At 41.6% G+C, this 18,551-nt stretch overlaps 1 protein-coding gene across 2 annotated transcripts; it reads left to right on the forward strand.

Annotated features, from left to right (window-relative positions):
- Window positions 1-1,503: 1,503 nt before the first annotated feature.
- MAT2B (methionine adenosyltransferase 2 non-catalytic beta subunit) lies at window positions 1,504-18,329 on the forward strand. Of its 2 annotated transcripts, none has more exons than XM_059825354.1 (7): window positions 1,504-1,533; window positions 10,998-11,192; window positions 12,087-12,201; window positions 12,501-12,653; window positions 15,067-15,260; window positions 16,326-16,439; window positions 17,506-18,329. In XM_059825354.1, exons 1-7 carry the CDS (start codon window positions 1,504-1,506, stop codon window positions 17,674-17,676), a joined length of 972 nt encoding a protein of 323 aa, XP_059681337.1. In that variant the 3' UTR covers window positions 17,677-18,329. The 2 variants fall into 2 exon arrangements, with proteins under 2 accessions (XP_059681337.1, XP_059681336.1); XM_059825353.1 differs by lacking the exon at window positions 1,504-1,533 and adding an exon at window positions 4,018-4,105.
- The last annotated feature ends 222 nt before the right edge of the window (window positions 18,330-18,551 follow it).

Raw genomic sequence — 18,551 nt, forward strand, 5'->3', positions numbered from 1 at the left:
ACACTCTACAGCTGTTATACTGGAGTCCTTCTCATGAGATGGCATTAATCTTTCATGCAGGGTTGCTGAAAGTTGCACGCTCTCTGTGCTGTTCTGTTCCTATGGGGATTTTAAAGGCAAAATCACTGTTCATAAATCAGAATGTCAACATCTGATGAAAAGCCTTCATCCCAAAAAATGAAAGACATCCTTAGTTAATGTGTTTTTAAAAATGTAAATGAGCCTTTTATTTCAAGACAGATGAGGGCAAGTGAATGTTAACAGAAGGTTCCATAAAACTCAAACATGGAAATGGGGACAGTGCATTCAGGTACATTTTTAACTGAACCTCATTTTTGGTGTTTTACATGTCCTGCATCAAATTAGCAAGAGTTCGTCAAAGGGTGAAAGTATACCAAGCAAAGCAAAATACTGCAGATATCACAGGGCTATACTTCTGTGATGGCTACATACCTTTTTTTTTTATGCAGCCTTAATTCTTAAAGCTTTCTAGCTTCATTGGCAGTTTTGCCTACATGTCATTTTAAATCCTTTTTAGACTATCAGGAGTATGCTTATGTTGCCAAAAAGAACAGAGAAACTCTTACATATAACTATGCTAGCCTTACAGCAATGTTGATTTTTGTTTTAGCTTTAAAATATAGATAAATAATGTAGAGCAGACTGAGGAGAGAAGTAAAGCATGGAAGTAAAGGGGAAACTTTGAGCACTGTGTCAACTTCAATCTAAGCAGTTTTGCCAGTTTCACAGAGATTGCCATGCAAAACAGAGGGAACAAAAGCAAGTAGGAAAGACACAGATAAGCCCTCCCAGACTCTGACATCTAAAGAGCCTGCCAGAACACAAAGCAAGCTATTACTTCTTTCCATCTCAGCTCCACTTGCAGAAAACTGCCTGCACTGTGAAATAGTATTAAAAACTGAGACCTTGATACTGGTAGCTCAACTGACTTAAGTACTCACTGCAGGAATCAATTACTTTCATGTTGTGGAACATAACTTTTTTTTATTGAAAAAATATATAATTTAACAAGAAATTATTTCTCTGATCCATCTCACTGCATTGTAGCAAGGTCTGGGTTGTATTTAGTTTAAATGTAAAATGAAGAGCTGCTAGAATCCTCAACCTGGCTGACCTAATTAGAGCCCTCCTCCTGTTTCCTATAAAAGGAAAACTGCATAAGACTCTGTGCCAGTGCTTTGAATAAATTTTATACGTGCAATGGCTGCACTTGCTTACGCTGGCTGTTATGAAGTAACAACTTAAGTTCATACTGAGCTGCTTAAATAGTACCACTGGGAATAAACCAAAAGCTTAACAGGATTCAGAGCCACATGTGATAACAGGGCTTGGATTAACGTTTTGGTTTCAAAGGTCAACTGAGCTCCTGCTTCTTCCAGTCCATGTGCTCCCTGCAGGCAAAAGCAGACAAAGGGAAAACGCAATGCGCAGTTGAACTGCCATAATTTCCTAGGCTGAAAATTCCTGCTCTAGCTCGAGGCAATGCCTGAAATGCTGGTGGAAATGGAGCAGGTAAGGCTCTCGATGTTTGCGTTAATAGATTGCTCCTATATGTTGGTTACAGAATATGGGGGAAAGCAAACAGGATGGGAGAAAGACTTAATTATGCTTTAGTCTCTGCGACTTAGAGTCTGAAATGTTAATTTAATGAGTAGTGCATTTAGTCACCCAGTGATGCATTATGCTTAAATGACTGTGATATAGACTATAATAAAATTTTTGTTTATCTATTCCATGAAATCATAGTGTTTCACAAAGTGAATGTAATGATAATAAAGAAATTGAAAATATAAGCTAGAATGTTACTGAATTCAGTGTAAATATTTAAAAAAAATAGGCTGTATTCTGTTATGAAGAGAACAAATTACACATAATGTTTGTAACTGTTATACTGGTGACAAAAATGTGAAGATATTTCACAGGCCAACTTATGGTTCTAGCTTGAGACTCCAGTGTTAATGCTTTCCCTATTTCCCTCTCGTGCTAGGCCTGGAAGGCAAAACTTCTGTTTCCACTTTGTTGTTTTTATTAAGCTGTACAGTAGCTCTTTCAGTCTGTGTCTGGAGGAAGGGGTGTGATGTTAGATGTGCTTTGAGTTGTTACCTTAGTGCTGCTGAAGGCTTCAGTATTTCTTGGTAGATTTTTCTTCTGAATTTCAAGTTATGAATTACTGGTGTTCTTAATAGAATTTGAAGATTAATGAAAGGGAATTAAATGTCTGTAGTGTATTACAAGGAAAAATAGGGCATCTGCATTCCAAGAAGGCAGAAGCTGGCTGAAGTGTTTTACATGTGTATACTTTCTTGTCCTGCAAATGTCAGTTGTTTGTTACAAGTAAAGGTCATTTACAATATGACCTTAAAAATATTCCATTTTTAGTACATTTTCTGATTTCTCTTTAACTGTGTGTTAATTCCTGTACTCTCAGGTGGTTTTCCCCTTTGACTACCCATTAAATACTGTTTTAAATTTATTTCAGCTTGACTTGATTATCAGGTGAAGATGTAAGTGTGAACATAGCTAAAATAAGTCTTGGCCACTAATTCTTAGGCATCTACTCAACTTTAGTCCTGTTGTTAAAACCATGTTAGGCACATGGTCTTTGCCTTTGTGTGGGTCAGAAGTATCACAGTCAAGAGCTTTGTATACAGAGTCATGTTACTTCAAAGACTTGCATTTAAAAAGATAAACTTTGTTGTCTTGTAAGTGTAAAATTATGGATATAGGATGAGAACTATAAGCAGTGATTGCTTTTGCAAAGGCAATCCCCCTTCTCTTGGGAATTTACCAGTCACTTTTGTGTGAAGCTATGGATAAAGGCAATTTGAAAATGCATGTTGTTTTCCACCATTCCAAAAGGAAAATTAAATAATTTCTAGTGAATATGTGCCAGAGCTGTATTACCAGTATCTCTTAGCAGCCAAGTAAGGTATTTCGGTCTAATAAAGTTTCACTTCATAAAGGGCAGGACCCGATCCTTTATCTTAGACAAATGAAAGACCACACTTTCACTATGCCAACTAGGTAACATTACAACTCTGAAGGAGGTGTGATTGCTGGAGTAACTGTGATTACTCTGTGAAGCACCCTGAAGACCTTGATGGGGGTGTGTCGCAGGAGCCAGCTCTGTAGCTGGTGGAGCTGAGGCTGCCCTGTGATGCACGGGGAGATGGGGGATTGCTCCCCACCTATTGAACACTGGTTGGGATGGTGTAGAGCTGGGGGCAGAGGGTGACTTATTCCCCCTCTCTCCCATCAGGGAATGAAAATGAGTAATTGGTATGTGGACTGGTTTTCTAAAAACTAAGCCCTACTCAGACTGCACGTTTAGACCCGAAATGGTGGGGGCCGGGCCAGTCCGTATGTCTTACGCTAACCCACATTACATGGGTCATGTAGTGTATATGAAAGGCTTTTACCTGTCCTTTATTACTTCCACCTGCTACAGGTGGCAGAGGGCTGTTTTCATACTGGTGAGTGACACTCTCCCTCCTGCCCTGGGTGTGGACAGAAACTTCCCGAAGGCTTCTCTGCTCCCCGGGGCGAGGGCCCTTCGTCCCTGCTGCCCCCAAGCCCTGGGCCGTGACTCCGAAGCGGCGTCACCGGCGGAGCGGTGGCTGCACTCCGGTAGCTCCATCTGCTCCTGCCTCGGTGTGGGGAAGAGCCGCTCCCTTCCGCACGGGCGTAGGCCCCGCAGGGGCTGCGCCGTCGCCTCCTCCCGCCCCGCCGAGGCGGGCGGGGCGCGGCCACACTGAGCGCGCGGCGCCCTCCTGGGCAGCGCTGCGGCCGCGGCCGGGCCTTTAAATCCCCCTCGGACCCCGCCCCCTTTGGCTCTCCTCAGCCAATGAGCGCGCGACGGCCGGAGGCGCCTGCGTCCCCGCGGCCCAATGAGGGCGCGCCCGGGCGCGCGGCGCACGGCACGTCCGCCCTCCCGCAGCGCCGAGCGAGCCCAGCGGGCGGCGGAGCAGGAACAGGAGCAGGCCCAGGCCCCGGCCCCCGCCCCGGCCCCGCCGCCGCCGCCATGGTCGGCCGGGAGAAGGAGCTTAAGATCCGCTTCGTGCCGGGGCGCTGCGAGTTAGTGGAGGTGAGCGGCGGCGCCGGGAGCCCGCGATGGGGCGGTTTTCTCCCGGTGCGCAACGGCGGCGGGCGGGGGCGCCCGGCTCCCCGCGGCGGGCTCGGCCGTCCCGCCCTCGCGTGGCCCGGGTAGGGCCGCGGGGTGCGCCGCCGGCCGGGCCGGGCCGGGCCGGGCCGCCCCTCCCGGGTGGCGCCGGTGAGCGGGGCCCTGTGCCGAGCCGGGAGGAGAGGCGCCGCGTCCCGCGGGGCGGGCGGCGGAGGGCTGGCGCGCAGTGCGGCGGTGCCGCTGCGGCGGCTCTGCCCGCCCGCCCTGCGCCCGCAGCGCAAGGTGAAGCGCGGTCGCCGGCGCTCGGCCGTCGGGGGCTTCGTTTTCGAGCGGTTTCGGTTACCTTTTCTCCCCCGTTGCGGATCACCCGCGAGATCGAGAAGTCGGAACGATTTTGTATCGCCTCACGTTAGTCACCGTGCAGGTATTTTTATTTCGTAGCAGGAAGTTATGTCGGTTAAGCCGCTTAATCTCGGCGGCCGTATCGCACGGAAATACTTCTCTGCAGTGGGGAACACCGCGGTAATTCCGCCTGTCGTTGCTTTTGGAGGCTTGTTACTTCTGTTGTCACCTTTTATTGTCGATAATGTTCAACAAGTGTAGCTTTTAACTGCTGCAGTTGGGAGTGCTTGACGTGTAAGTGAAACGCGGGACAACTTTCCGTCAGCGTTAATAGGTCTTCCCGTGTCAGCCCGGGCCGTTAAAAAGCCTGGTGCTTCCCCTTGGCTTTTGGTTGCTGTAGGCGATGTCAAAGCTGAATGAAGAGCTCAGCCGTGTAGTGACTCTTTTGTCATCATATTATACTGCAAATCTGCGTTAGCCCAGTAGCTTCTGGTTTTAGTGGACGTTCCTTAAAACTGATTTTTTTTGACTTCATCATGATTTTGTCATTATGTAAAACTTAAAAAATATTTGTATCGTAGTTTTCACCTTAAAATGCATCATGTTATACTATTTTTGTAAATTATGCTCTTATTTGTGTTCTGGTTAGCGTCTACGAAGTAATCTTTTAGGTGTCATAAGTGCTATTTTTAAGTTTTAAGATGTTGTTGCTTGTATGTTTTTATGTGAATGAGACTGCAGAGTACAACTCTGCTATTACGTTATTTTTTAGTGAGTGTTGAGCATCAGGTAAAGCAAAATGAAATTGGATGCTTTATTATAAAGCTCAAAATTGTGCATTTAAGTAGTAGCATTCAAAATTAGTTGCTAAGAGAACTTCTGGCATGTTTGATGACTCTGACTATGACTGCTTTTTAGTTGAGAAACGTCTAAAAGATTTGTTAGCAGATAGGCTAATTGGAATGGGAACTTGCATTTAAGCCTATAAAACTTGCAGGCAAAAGGATAACATTTGAATTCTAGAATGTCTTTTATTCTTTACGTATAGTAACTGTCTATAAAATTACTGCAAATTCTAAGGGTACTTTCTAGCTCGTTAGGATAACAGTTAAGAGCAGTCTTATCTTTTAGTTGCATTACATTATTAATATTCCAGACATATTGAAGAAAAAAATATGTAAATTAACAAAAGTCAAACAGAAGATGCTATGCCATATGTGGTTTCAGTTGAGTACTGATACACCCAGATAGTAGCTGTAGATTTTTGCTGTTTCCTTTTCTAGAGGAACGTGATTAATTCATTGCAAGACAAAGCAAGTAAGAATTAAATTTTCAGCTTTGCTAACTGTTAAAGACAATCTGGTTGCTACACTGAGGTGTATGGTGCTGTTACTATGCGTTCACTTGTCTGCGTGGGGACAGCTGTGAGGCAACAGCAGTAGCGTCTGCAAGTCTGTGAGAGCATCTGCCAACAGCAGCGGTGGGAATGTGAAACCTCAGAGGTCCGTCACGCTCAGAAGTTCCGTTATCTGTAGTTTCTGAGTCAGAAATGCTGTTGCAGCTGGGTGACGTTCTGTAAAAGTGCAAGGCAACATATAGGGAAAGAGTTAATCTATGCAGGTTTTGTATTACCAGAATGTTTAACTTCTGGCAAGGTGAAACATTTAAACTGGCAGTCACTTTGTGTTGAATTTATGGGAAACATCTATCGCTTACCTTGGTTTCTCAGAAACAAGTGACTAAAATTAATGAGTCTTGCAGACAAGAGCAACAGGATGCAAACTGTATTTAACTTGGTATATGTCATGATTGTGTTTGGTTCAAGCTGTGCTGCTAATGTAACATCCTCTTTATGATGTGTAGAATAAACTTAGATGAACAATACTTAAAAATGTCAGATTTTACAAGTGACGTATGTTTTTGTGTTGGTCAGTTTCTACTCACTAAAGATATTCTGGGATATTTTTAGAGAACTTTTCAACTCTGTTTTCTGCAACAAGTTTTTGATATTTATTAGCGGCTATCCTCTGGCTACAGAAGCACTGATAATCTGTCCTATGACGCTCTATCCAGACTTTGCTAAGACAACAAGTACATAACAAAGAAAGATAACAGTACCTGCATGTTCTCGCTTATGCTTTTCAGAGAAATGTGAGCAGCCTTAAAAAATGGTAAATAAACTTGTTTTCTGAGGTCAAATTGACTGTAAAGGTTACTTTTTAAAACACCACTTGCTGTAGTTTGTAATTTTCAGAAAACTGTCCAGATATAAATTACTAATTTTCATCCAGTACTGATGGGAGTAAGTCATCCTTTGCCCAAAGATTTGAAGTTGAGTTAAATACATGCAGTATGCTGGGAGCTTTAAGCAATTGTTTTGGGATAGCCTGTTTCCATAATGCACCTCTGCATATACCCTTATGGAACAAAAGCTTTTTAACTTTAAGGGTGAAAGACAGTAATTTGGAAGTGATTTCTGTTGCTTCCTGTGCTGCAGTCAAAAAGGAGCGGTCTGTTACAAGGCTGAAAATGTAAGAACGCTCAGAAGTGACTGGGCTATTTGAATTGCATAGTAGAGAGCGTTTACAAAATTATAACCCAATTACCACAAATTGTCCTTGTGTATAAAGCGGTCAGGAAATCCAGGATTTATGGATTCTGCACACCTGATGCTTTGTTCTGTACCGGCATGTAAGTATATGCCTTTGTTTTTGTTTTTAGCAGGCTCTTGTTCCATGATAGAGACTGAAGAAAAGCATGAAAGGAAAATAAAGATTGCACAGACAGATATGAATCTTATGTTGGTTGTCTTGAAAACTTCATGGTCTAGTGAGTGGTGGAGAGGAACAAACTTCCTGTGAACTGATGTATACAACTGTCTCAAGTACTGAAACATGCAGTAGCTTAAGTACAGCTTTAGTATGTTGTATAGATTGAGAGTTTAAATTATCAAATCACTTTCAGATGCATTTTATAAAACAGAGAAGAGAGACCTGTATCTTGGTTTTACTTATTCTTACAGTCATTGCAGGCAGGCTCACACTGAGTTGTGTTGTATTGCTGCAGCCTCTAACAGGCAGTCTGTCCAAAATTATTTCTTGCAGGGTGTGGACCCTAGATGTTAAATGTTTTGGGTCCATTTTCAAAAGAAGTTATTTTCCTCATTTCAAATTGCACAAAGCTGCCAGGTTTTGAATGAACTTAAAATTCTGTCCTCATAGATTCATAGAATGGTTTGGGTTGGAAGGGACCTTAAAGATCATCTAGTTCCAACCCCTCTGCCATGGGCAGGGACACCTTCCACTAGCCCAGGTTGCTCAAAGCCCCGTCCAACCTGGCCTTGAGCACTTCCAGGGTTGGGGCATCCACAGCTTCTCTGGGCAGCCTGTTCCAGTGGTTCACTACCCTCATGGTGAAGAATTTCTTCCTAATATCTAATCTAAATCTACCCTCTTTCAGTTTAAAGCCATTACCCCTTGTCCTGTCACTACGTGCCCTTGTAGAAAGTCCCTCTCCAGCTTCCTTGTAGGCCCCCTTCAGGTACTGGAAGGTCTCCCCGGAGCCTTCTCTTCTCCAGGCTGAACAACCCCAACTCTTTCAGCCTGTCCTTATAGGAGAGGTGCTCCAGCCCTCTGATCATATTCGTGGCCCTCCTCTGGACTCGCTCCAGCAGGTCCATGTCCTTCTTCTGTTGGGGGCCCCAGAGCTGGATGCAGTACTCCGGGGGGGGGGGGGGGTCTCATGTGAGCGGAGTAGAGGGGGAGAATCACCTCCCTTGACCTGCTGGTCACGCTTCTTTTGATGCAGCCCAGGATACGGTTGGCTTTCTGGGCTGCGAGCGCACATTGTCGGCTCCTGTTGAGTTTCTCGTCAGGGCTGCTCTCGATCAATTCTCTGCCCAGCCTGTATTTGTGCTTGGGATTGCCCCGAAGCACGTGCAGGACCTTGTACTTGGCATTGTTGAAGTTCATGAGGTTCGCAGGGGCCCACCTCTCGAGCCTGTCAAGGTCCCTCTGGATGGCATCCCCTCCCTATAGCGTGTCGACTGCACCACACAGCTTGGTGTCATTGGCAGACTTGCTGAGGGTGCGCTCAATCCCACTGTCCATGTTGCTGACAAAGATGTTAAACAGCACCAGTCCCAATACCGACCCCTGAGGAGTGCCGCTCGTCATTGGTCTCTACTTGGACATTGAGCCACTGACCACAACTCTTCGAGTGTGACCATCCAGCCAATTCCTTATCCACCGAGTGGTCCCTCTGTCAAATCCATGTCTCTCTGATTTAGAGACAAGGATGTTGTGCAGGACAGTGTCAAATGCTTTCCACAAGTCCAGGTAGATGATGTCAGTTGGTCTTCCCGTATATGCAAAGCTGTAACCCCACTGTAGAAGGCCACCAAATTTGTCAGGCATGATTTGCCCTTAGTGAAGCCATGTTGGCTGTCACCAGTCATCTCCTTGTTTTCTATCTGCCTTAGCATAGTTTTCAGGAGGATGTGCTCCATGATGTTGCTGGGCACAGAGATGAGACTGACTGCCCTGTAGTTCCCCAAGTCTTCCTTTTCTCCCTTTTCAAAATGGGGGTTATGTTTCCCCTTTTCCAGTCAGTGGGAACTTCATCGGACTGCCACGACTTCTCAAATACAATGGATAGTGGCTTAGCAACTTCATCAGCCAGTTGCCTCAGGACCCATGGATGCATCTCATCAGGTCCATGGACTTGTGCACTTTCAGGTTCCTTAGAGGGTCTCAAAGCTGATCTTCTCCTACAGTGGGTGGTGCTTCATTCTCCCAGTCCCTGCCTTTGCCTTCTGTGACTCAGGTGGTGTGGCTTGAGCACTGAGGCAAAAAAGTCATTGAGTACCTCAGTCTTCTCCATATCCTGGGTAACAAGGTCTCCTGTTTCCTTCCGGAGAGGGCCCACATTTTCCCTAGTCTTCCTTTTACCACTGACATTCCTATAGAAGCTTTTCTTGTTGCCCTTGATGTCCCTGGCCAGATTTAATTCTATCAGGGCTTTAGCTTTCCTGACGTGATCCCTGGCTGCTTGGGCAATTTCTCTGTATTCCTCCCAGGCTACCTGTCCTTGCTTCCACCTTCTGTAGGCTTCCTTTCTGTGTTTGAGTTTGTCCAGGAGCTCCTTGTTCATCCATGCAGGCCTCCTGGCATTTTTGCCTGACTTGCTCTTTGTTGGGACGTATCACTCCTGAGCTTGGAGGAGGTGATCTTTGAATATTAACCATCTTTCTTGGGCCTGTCTTCCCTCCAGGGCTTTATTCCATGATACTCTACCAAGTAGATCCCGGAAGAGGCCAAAGTCTGCTCTCCTGAAGTCCAAGGTTCCCTCCTCGCTGCTCTAAGGATCTTGAACTCCACCATTTCATGGTCACTGCAGCCAAGGCTGCCCTTGAGCTTTATATACCCCATCAGCCCCTCCTTGTCGGTGAGAACAAGGTCCAGCATAGCACCTCTCTTCATTGGCTCCTTTGTCACTTGGAGAAGGAAGTTATCATCAACGCATTCCAGGAACCTCTTGGATTGTTTATGACCTGCTGTGTTGTCCCTCCAACAGATATAAGGGTGGTTGAAGTCCCCCATGAGGACCAGGGCTTGTGAATGTGAGGCTGCTCCTATCTGTCTATAGAGGGCCTCATCTGCTCGGTCTTCCTGGGTGGGTGGCCTGTAGCAGACTCTCACTATAATATCACCTGTCTCTGCCCTCCCTTTAATCCTGACCCGTAAGTTCTCAGACAGCTCCTCATCCATCCCCAGGTGGAGCTCTGTGCAGTCCAGCTGGTCATTGACATAGAGGGCAACACCCCCTCCTCATCCCCCCTGCCTGTCCTTCCTGAAGAGCTTGTATCCTTCTATTCCAACACTCTAGTCATAGGAACCATCCCACCATGTTTCTGTGATGCCAATAAGATCATAGCCCTGCAGGCGCACGCACGTCTCTCAACTCCTCTTGCTTATTCCCCATGTTTCGTGCATTTGCATAGAGGTGTTTGAGTTGGGCTCATGAGGAAGCTGATTTACTGGCCGGAGTGGCTGGATTTCCTTTGTGCTGCTCTTCAGGTGCTCTCTTGCTGACCTGTGATACTTCTCCAGGCTCTGGGCATTTATTGCTGGCACTGGTATCAAACTGGTAGGAATGGGATGGATTGAGGTTCCCCTCCTACGTCAACTTTAGTTTAAAGCCCTGTTCACCAGCTTGGCAAGCCTATGACCAAAGATGCTGGTTGATGTTTGGTTTGTTGTCCCCTCTTGTTGTGGAAGTAAATGAGTTTCCCATTTAAGTTTTGTTTTCATTTTCAAAAATATGTTTAAATACTTGACTAGGTACAGTATGAGTGCTCCCAGAAGTTTGTGTTCCATGAGACACTCCAGAACACTCACGAGGCAGGGAAAGCTATTTAATACAGTAGCACTGACTGTAGCCTTGCATACTTTTTAAGAAAAAACAGTAATAAACAATAGTAGAAGGAAAACTTTTCCTGTTTTCATTTCCCTAGGAAGATGTTGATATTCCCAGTAGGCGAGTTTTGATTACTGGCGCTACGGGACTTCTTGGCAGAGCTGTGTTTAAAGAATTCAATGAAAACAATTGGAATGCAGTTGGCTGTGGATACAGGAGAGCTCAGCCCAGATTTGAACAGATTAATCTTCTGGACTCTATTGCAGTTCATGACATTATCCATGATTTTCAGGTAAGTTTCTGGAGTATGGAGAAGATGGATAGGATACTACAGTGCTGTTCTGATACTGAGTTCTTGTGGCTTTAGTGGGGCTACTGCTTTGCCAGAGCTCTGAAAAATTTATGGCTCTGTTTTCTGCCACATCTGGAGCTTAGGTTTGCTCTGTAGGTACAGATAGTTCTGACCTTTGCTATCATCACCATAGGTAGACTGCAAGGAACAGATGTATGTGTCAGCATACTTGCATTGATAGTTGAAAGAAAAAGATAAATGTGAGTTATTGATGTAGTAATATGAAGCAGTTCTTTTGAAGTTGAAGAATACTTGAATACAACAGCATTAACTGTATGTCTAGCATGCAGTGCAGTAAGAAGTTCACTGTTTTTCAAATCTAACTTGTAAGGGGAATATATAAAACCTGAAATACATTATGCAGGGTGCCATTCTAGAAAATGGCTTTAAATATCTTAATAGTCTGCATATGTCAAATAAGCCATGTGTAAATGGTTTATCTAAAAACAGTTCGGCTAATGTTTGGTTTTTTTTTTTTTAAGTATCATTATGTGTATGTGTGAGATTTATTATTATATTTTATATTGTTATACAGAACTAAAAAGAGAGAGAAACCAACAATTTTGATCTTGCTGTAAAATTGAAGCTGCTGAAGATCATAATTGCAAAATTAAAGATAAATTTTTTTGGAATCTCGAAGCAGCATGGTTCTATTTTACTTCCTAAGGAAAATGTGCTCCTCAGAATGCCATCACTAAAAATAATACTGCTACTTTTATTACTTCTCACAACTTCGTGAAATGTCTTTTTGCCTGAGGGAGTTCATCGCTAGAGTTAGGGTGCAATTGCAATCTCTTGACAATGTTTGTTTAAAATTAGTCTTGTAATTTCCAGCCTCATGTTATAGTGCATTGTGCTGCTGAGAGAAGGCCAGATGTTGTAGAAAGTCAACCAGATTCGGCTTCTCAGCTCAATGTGGCTGCTTCAGGGAACTTAGCAAAAGAGGCAGGTAAGGAGACCATCTAATGGATTTGGTTTCTTGTTAAAATACTGCATTTATTTATACAGGGACATAAATACAAATAAGTTACTCGAAGTGCTGAATGTCATTTCTACTATCACTGTGCCGTTGATCCATTTTCTGTAAGGGTAGCATGCTTGTCTATGTGAAGGATCAGTGAACAGAAAAAGCAGCAGGAATGAATGGGGCTAGAAGATGAGGTCCTTTGGAGATTTGTTTAAAGGTTTATTGGGATTTCAAACAAGGCGTGAATTAAAATACACTACGTATAAACATTTTCTTCCTAGCTGGAGTTGGAGCATTTCTGATCTACATTAGTACAGACTATGTATTTGATGGAACGAACCCTCCTTATAAAGAGACTGATGTACCAAATCCCCTGAATTTATATGGTAAAACCAAACTGGAGGGTGAAAAGGCAGTCCTGGAAAATAATGAAGGTAAGAATACACTCACACATTTTTAATAGAGGATTTCTATTTTTACTTAGTTGTATATTAGCTTAATAGACTCATAATTCAGTGGTAAAGTTGCAAAACCATGGAAACGAGATTTAGAAAGTAATGTGATTAGGAGCCAGTCTCCTTGCGCATAAACGATTCTTATTGCTTATAGGTTGACTAAAGCTTTATGTCTTACTTGATTCGATCTTCATTTGTGTTACTAGTCTCTGCTGACGGACATTCACAGGCCTTTGTCTAGTGGAAATCAACTATTCCTGAGGAAAGATAAAAGACATCATCAACATATTGTAATGGCACATGCTTTGCCACACTTAATATATAGCTGTTACTTAGGGGGATGCATTGCAATTGTTCTAAATGTATGTTTACTTAAAGGGAAAAACAGACTTGCGATTCAATAATAATGCAGATAAAATCAACATAGGCTTTTGTTGTTACTCCTTTTGGTTTTCTTGCTTATCTCCTGTTTTGCTCTCATTACATATGCTATCAGGCCATCCATTTTATTTTTACCCACTTCGCTTACCACACACATCAGATGCCTGCTTGTAACACTTTCTAAAGGGTTAGTAATGTATTTCTGGTTTTAAGCAACTTTTTTTATTATTATTATTATTTAAATCTTTTCTTAATGAAAATTGGCATTCAAAATATGCAAACATAATTTTAAAAATTCTACTTAATAAGGGAAAAAAGCTTGGGACTGAACACATTCCCTTGCATTTAAAACTATTTCTTGTGTAAAAGAGAGGTTTGGTTGTTTCTAGTTAGTATGCTGTCAGTTTCCATTCACAGATTATAAGGAAAGAAGCACTTCTATTTTCTCAAAGAATTTGAAGAAAATAATCTCAGTGCACTTGCAGAAGAGGCTTCTGATATGTCAATATGATACTCACACTGTGATTCTGCTCTGCCTAACCAGAGAATTGAACAATTGATAAATTAGTGTGATAGTCTTTCAGTAAGTAAATATATACTATATTTGAAAATGATAGGCCTTTAATATAGGTTTGTCATTACTAGTGAGAAATAGACTTTCTAAAAAATACTTTGGTAGGAAAAGTCTTATTTAAGTAAAAATAGTTTAAAATTAAAAGTTACTCACTCCACCTCTTAAATATCATCTCTGAATTTGACTGTGATGCTGTTTGCTCCCTCTTCTAGATTGGTAATGAAGATAAGACTGCACCAAATTCAAGTACGTGTGGGCATCTTGCTAGATCCTTCCCCCAACTCAACACTTCAGTTTTGTTTCATAACCTTTTTGAGCGTGATCTGTCAGGCAGTAGTGGGTTGCAGCAGTGATATTATTAGCAGAAGGAATTTCAAGATGGTGCTGAGTAAGATGCTTGAAAATATCAATTCTATTGTTTCATACAAATATAAATATTTTACATGTATTAGTCTTCCAAACACTAATTTGCTAATATTGAACAGGTAGAATTCAGTCTATCAAATGTCTGTAGTTGCGTGAAGAACTTCCCTGTCCATTTCTGTTGTGTAATGCAAGGATCTCCACTAATAATTTGGGGGGGTTGAGTATTTTTAAAAAAATATATTTTACTTTGGTTAGGAGAGGATACAAGTTGTATTTAGTACTCACGCTTATGGAACTAAAAAGTTTCAGTAGGTCTTCAGAACCATTGGTAATGAAGCTAATGCTCTCCAAGTCTCAGATAGCTCTCTGAGAACAAAAGGAAGTCAGTCTTTTTCTCAAATAATGAATACTTCTAAAGATATTAAAAAAAGAGACATTTCAACCAGTATTTAAAGAGAAGAAGAATGTATTTGCTGAGTGACCAAATAACTGTTTTTAGAGCAGCAGGAAGTCAGTGTCATGTTGAGTTTTTTATTGTATTTGTTTTTCCTCTGTAAGTACTTCTTTGCGTTTACTTTTCTGTGAGAATAACTTGTGCGTTAGCTTTTTCTTGCTGGCTAATAGCTTTAGCTTTTTCCTACAAATCTTTAAGAATTGCAATGATTTGGTGACTTCCACTTCTAATTTCAGGACTGATCCTCAGAGAGGATGGGGAGCGCTGGAGTAACTGCATAGTGCAGTTGGGTTTTCAAATGTTTTAATTTTTGTTCTAACCCCAACAGGCCTCCTTTTTTCTCTTGCAGTGTTAATGAAAGCTTGTTAACTTTCTGGAAGACAATGGCATAAATGAAAATAAGTTTACATAAACTTAGTGTTTATAAACTATTTTAATTGATATAAATTAAAATTATATTCTGAGGGCAAACATTAATTGCATTGCCTTTGTGATCTGTAGATGCTTAATACTACCAACATATTTCTTAACACTTCCAAAACACTTTTCAGATTATGCTACAACATTTATATCTATTCATAACAATGTTAAGACTTGTTAAAATATTCTTCTTTTAGGTGCTGCAGTACTTAGGATTCCTGTCTTGTATGGAGAGGTAGAAAGACTGGAGGAGAGTGCTGTGACTGTTATGTTTGATAAAGTGCAGTTCAGTAATAAATCTGCCAACATGGACCACTGGCAACAAAGATTTCCTACTAACGTCAAGGATGTAGCAACTGTTTGCAGACAACTAGCAGAGAAGAGAATGCTGGTAAGAATTTAAAGAAACGAGCCTCTTCAATGTAAAAACAGTTTGAGTTCTCGGCTTTGTTTCTGAATAACTGAGAACTGCATATAACCTGCGTTATTCTTTACCTTTCTGGAACACTGGGAGGGAGGAAAGAACTAGCTGCAATACTACAGCATCTTCCCTTTACATGACACTGTGTGGATTTCTGATATTTGAAACAAAAGTGAGTGAAGTGATGGGACAGATCTTTCTGAAAATTGTCATGTGTCTTCTAGTATACAAGAGAGAAATGCAAATACCTAACTTATTCTAATAGACCTTTTACAAGTTGCCATTTTGGACTAAAAAAACTTCATGATGCCCAAGGGCAAAGATGCCCTTGTTTATTGTCTTAAGAACACTGAAGTGGCAAAAACAAGCCACTGGACTTAAATACTTTATTGTGTTTATTCACCACAGCATCTTCAGATTACCACCCTTTGCAAGGCAACAAAACCAAACAACCACCTTTATTTTTCATACATATAACTTTGAAAAAATGGACCATGCATATATGGTGGATGTGGTGCAATCAGGTTGTTTGATAGGACTTGTACATGGTTTGCAGTTTAACATTCAGAATGTGTGTGGTGCCTTTTGCTTTTGTTTTCGAGTAAGTAAATAGTATAGAATAGTATAGAGGGAGTTCCTCCTCCCCAGCTATTTGACCTTGGTTGGTTGGTTGGTTGGCTTGCTCCTTTCCCTCCTGTTAATTCTACAGAATATAAGCTGTTTGTGAAGAGTCAGGTGAGGTATACGTTACACCAGTTTTCAGTCTCAATTGCTAGTCAGGTGTTAATTCTACAGAATATAAGCTGTTTGTGAAGAATCAGGTGAGGTATACGTTACACCAGTTTTCAGTCTCAATTGCTAGTCAGGTGTTCTCTGAAAATGCGCAAGCATTTCCAGAACATCAGTGAGGTGCTGTAACATGCCTTTCAGGATAGGATCTTGTGGGAAGATTATTCTGCACAATTCTTGCCCAGGAATTAGTCTGAGGGCTAGCTAGCCGCTTTTCTTGACCTGTGCTTACTGTTTCTTCCATAGGACCCATCAGTAAAAGGAACATTTCACTGGTCTGGCAATGAACAGATGACTAAGTATGAAATGGCGTGTGCAATTGCAGATGCTTTCAACCTTCCCAGCAGCCACTTGAGACCAGTAAGTGATGTGGTGTTCGACCTGTAGAAACATGGATGTGCTTTATAACTTCAAGTGGTAGGTCTCACGCTAGCTATACAAGTAAGCTGCTTCTTCACGGCGATCTGTGTGAGCATGTCTAGCACCACAGATGTATTGCTGAGGATGCTGCCTGGTATGTAACTTAGGAAAACAACAGCTGCTTTGACCTGCGGAATTATGAATAACCCAGTCAGACAGTAACCAGTTTTGCCGTCTGTTGTGTAATGGTATTTCTGCAGAACGGTTCCCCTTAGTCACAAGTAAACCCATGTTTCTTGTTGTACTTTTGTCCTTAAAAAAGCTTACAGATTGACAGAACGTTAACTTGAAGGTAGGAATCTGTAAGAACTTTTCAATGTCCACGTTTTTTGCTGAAAACATGCACTTAAGAACTTCAAACCATTTTTGCTTTGTTTAAAACAACTGTCCTGCAGTTTTATTGACACTTAAAAGTAAGACTACTCTTAAAGACATACTGATAATGTTGTGAGAATATAACATGTAAGTAAGATTTTATTTATATCCAAAATAAATTCCAAGGGTTCTGAATTAGTGAAGGCTGGAACTGAAATGCGGCTTGGAAGATGGAGAGAAAAAGAATGGAGAATGCTAAATTAGTCTGAATTTTTTCTGCCAAAATCTATTTCTCTTCAAGTATATTGATCAAGACATGGTTCTGTCACATTTTAGAGCACTTTTTACCTTGTGATTATAGTGATAGGGTGAAAATAGGAATAAAACATAGAAAAGCATAAATGGTGAGCAGTAACTTGAGTGAGAAAAATTTAACTTATGACACTTCACGTTGCTCTGCCTGACATCTCTTCTGTTGAAATGAAGTTAACCATAAAACAAGCAAGCAAACAAACCAAAAACCCCAAACCAAAAAAACCCCACAAAATAGTTGGAAGGGAGGATGGGAACGTACCTATATAGAAAGCTATAAAGGAAAACTTCTAAATGAGCATATATAAGAATAAATATTTTTCTGCCATTTCTGATTACTTGTTGGTGTGTTGGGGTTTTTTTTCTGTTTATTTTTTAGATTACTGATTGTCCAGTTGTGGGTGCTCTTCGTCCGAGGAATGCTCAGCTAGACTGCTCCAAGTTGGAGATGCTGGGGATAGGTCAGAGAACGCCTTTTCGAGCTGGGATCAAAGAATCACTTTGGCCTTTCCTTGTTGACAAGAGATGGAGGCAGACAGTCTTCCATTAGTTTGTAACTTTTTTAGTAAAAGTATGGTATGTGGCACTTTTTTAAAAGAAAAAAATAGTTTTGTATGAGTGTTCTTAAATTGTGACATTTCTGAGCTTTCATTTAATCAGGTAAACATATGGTCTTGCACTAGTGAAATTGTTAGCCTAAAAAAAGTTCAGTGACAAAAACTGAGCCTATTTGATGTCATGGATCTTTTCCTCCATTCGTACCAGTCTAACTTAACGTCTATTCCTAGCGGATTATGGTTCTTAGTAATCAGTACCATTTGATGCTAAGAATGGCTCAGATCTCTTGTAGACTTACTTTTGGCTGAGATATGTTGTTGATGCTTAAGGTCTGTGCCATTGTTGTATATACCATTTCTCTTCATTAAAAGACACCGTCAGTTACTTTATCACCAAAAATCTGAGTTTTTTGTTTTTAACTTCTGAAGGTGGTGTTCTTATGAAGTTAAACTGAAGTAGGAATTGTTAAATGTTTGTTTTGCTTGAGCTCTAATCAAAATGTTTTTTAAAAAAGTGAAACTTTATTTTTGCAATTATCAAGTGTACTTTTTATGCTTGAAATACTTTCAGAACGTTCTGTAACTTGAATGCCTGCAGCTTCGTATTTGTACAGTAAGTTGTATGCATTTGTTTAATGGTGACATACAAAAGCTAGAAGAGGGTTGGGAGGGTGGGGAACAAATATATTTGACTCGTGTTTATTTTTTGGGTGGGGGGGATTGAGGTTGGAGGATTTATTTATTTTTTAAGGGGGCTTGTTTGTTTTTTTATATAAAAGCATGAAATATCTTCATCTTTCTCTTTTTTTGGGTAGTATTTGGGATTGGTGAAATCAGTGGGAGGAAGATGTTTCTTAGTCAACATGTG

The sequence above is a fragment of the Gavia stellata genome, chromosome 16 (assembly GCF_030936135.1).
Source record: "Gavia stellata isolate bGavSte3 chromosome 16, bGavSte3.hap2, whole genome shotgun sequence".
NCBI lineage: Eukaryota > Metazoa > Chordata > Aves > Gaviiformes > Gaviidae > Gavia > Gavia stellata.

Bases quoted from the DNA above. Each gene is read 5' to 3' on its own strand.
- MAT2B (XM_059825353.1), top strand. From the start codon at position 4,043: ATGGTCGGCCGGGAGAAGGAGCTTAAGATCCGCTTCGTGCCGGGGCGC. The intron at 12,202-12,500 runs GTAAGGAGACCA...TTTTCTTCCTAG, and splicing joins GAACTTAGCAAAAGAGGCAG to CTGGAGTTGGAGCATTTCTG. The intron at 15,261-16,325 runs GTAAGAATTTAA...TTTCTTCCATAG, and splicing joins TAGCAGAGAAGAGAATGCTG to GACCCATCAGTAAAAGGAAC.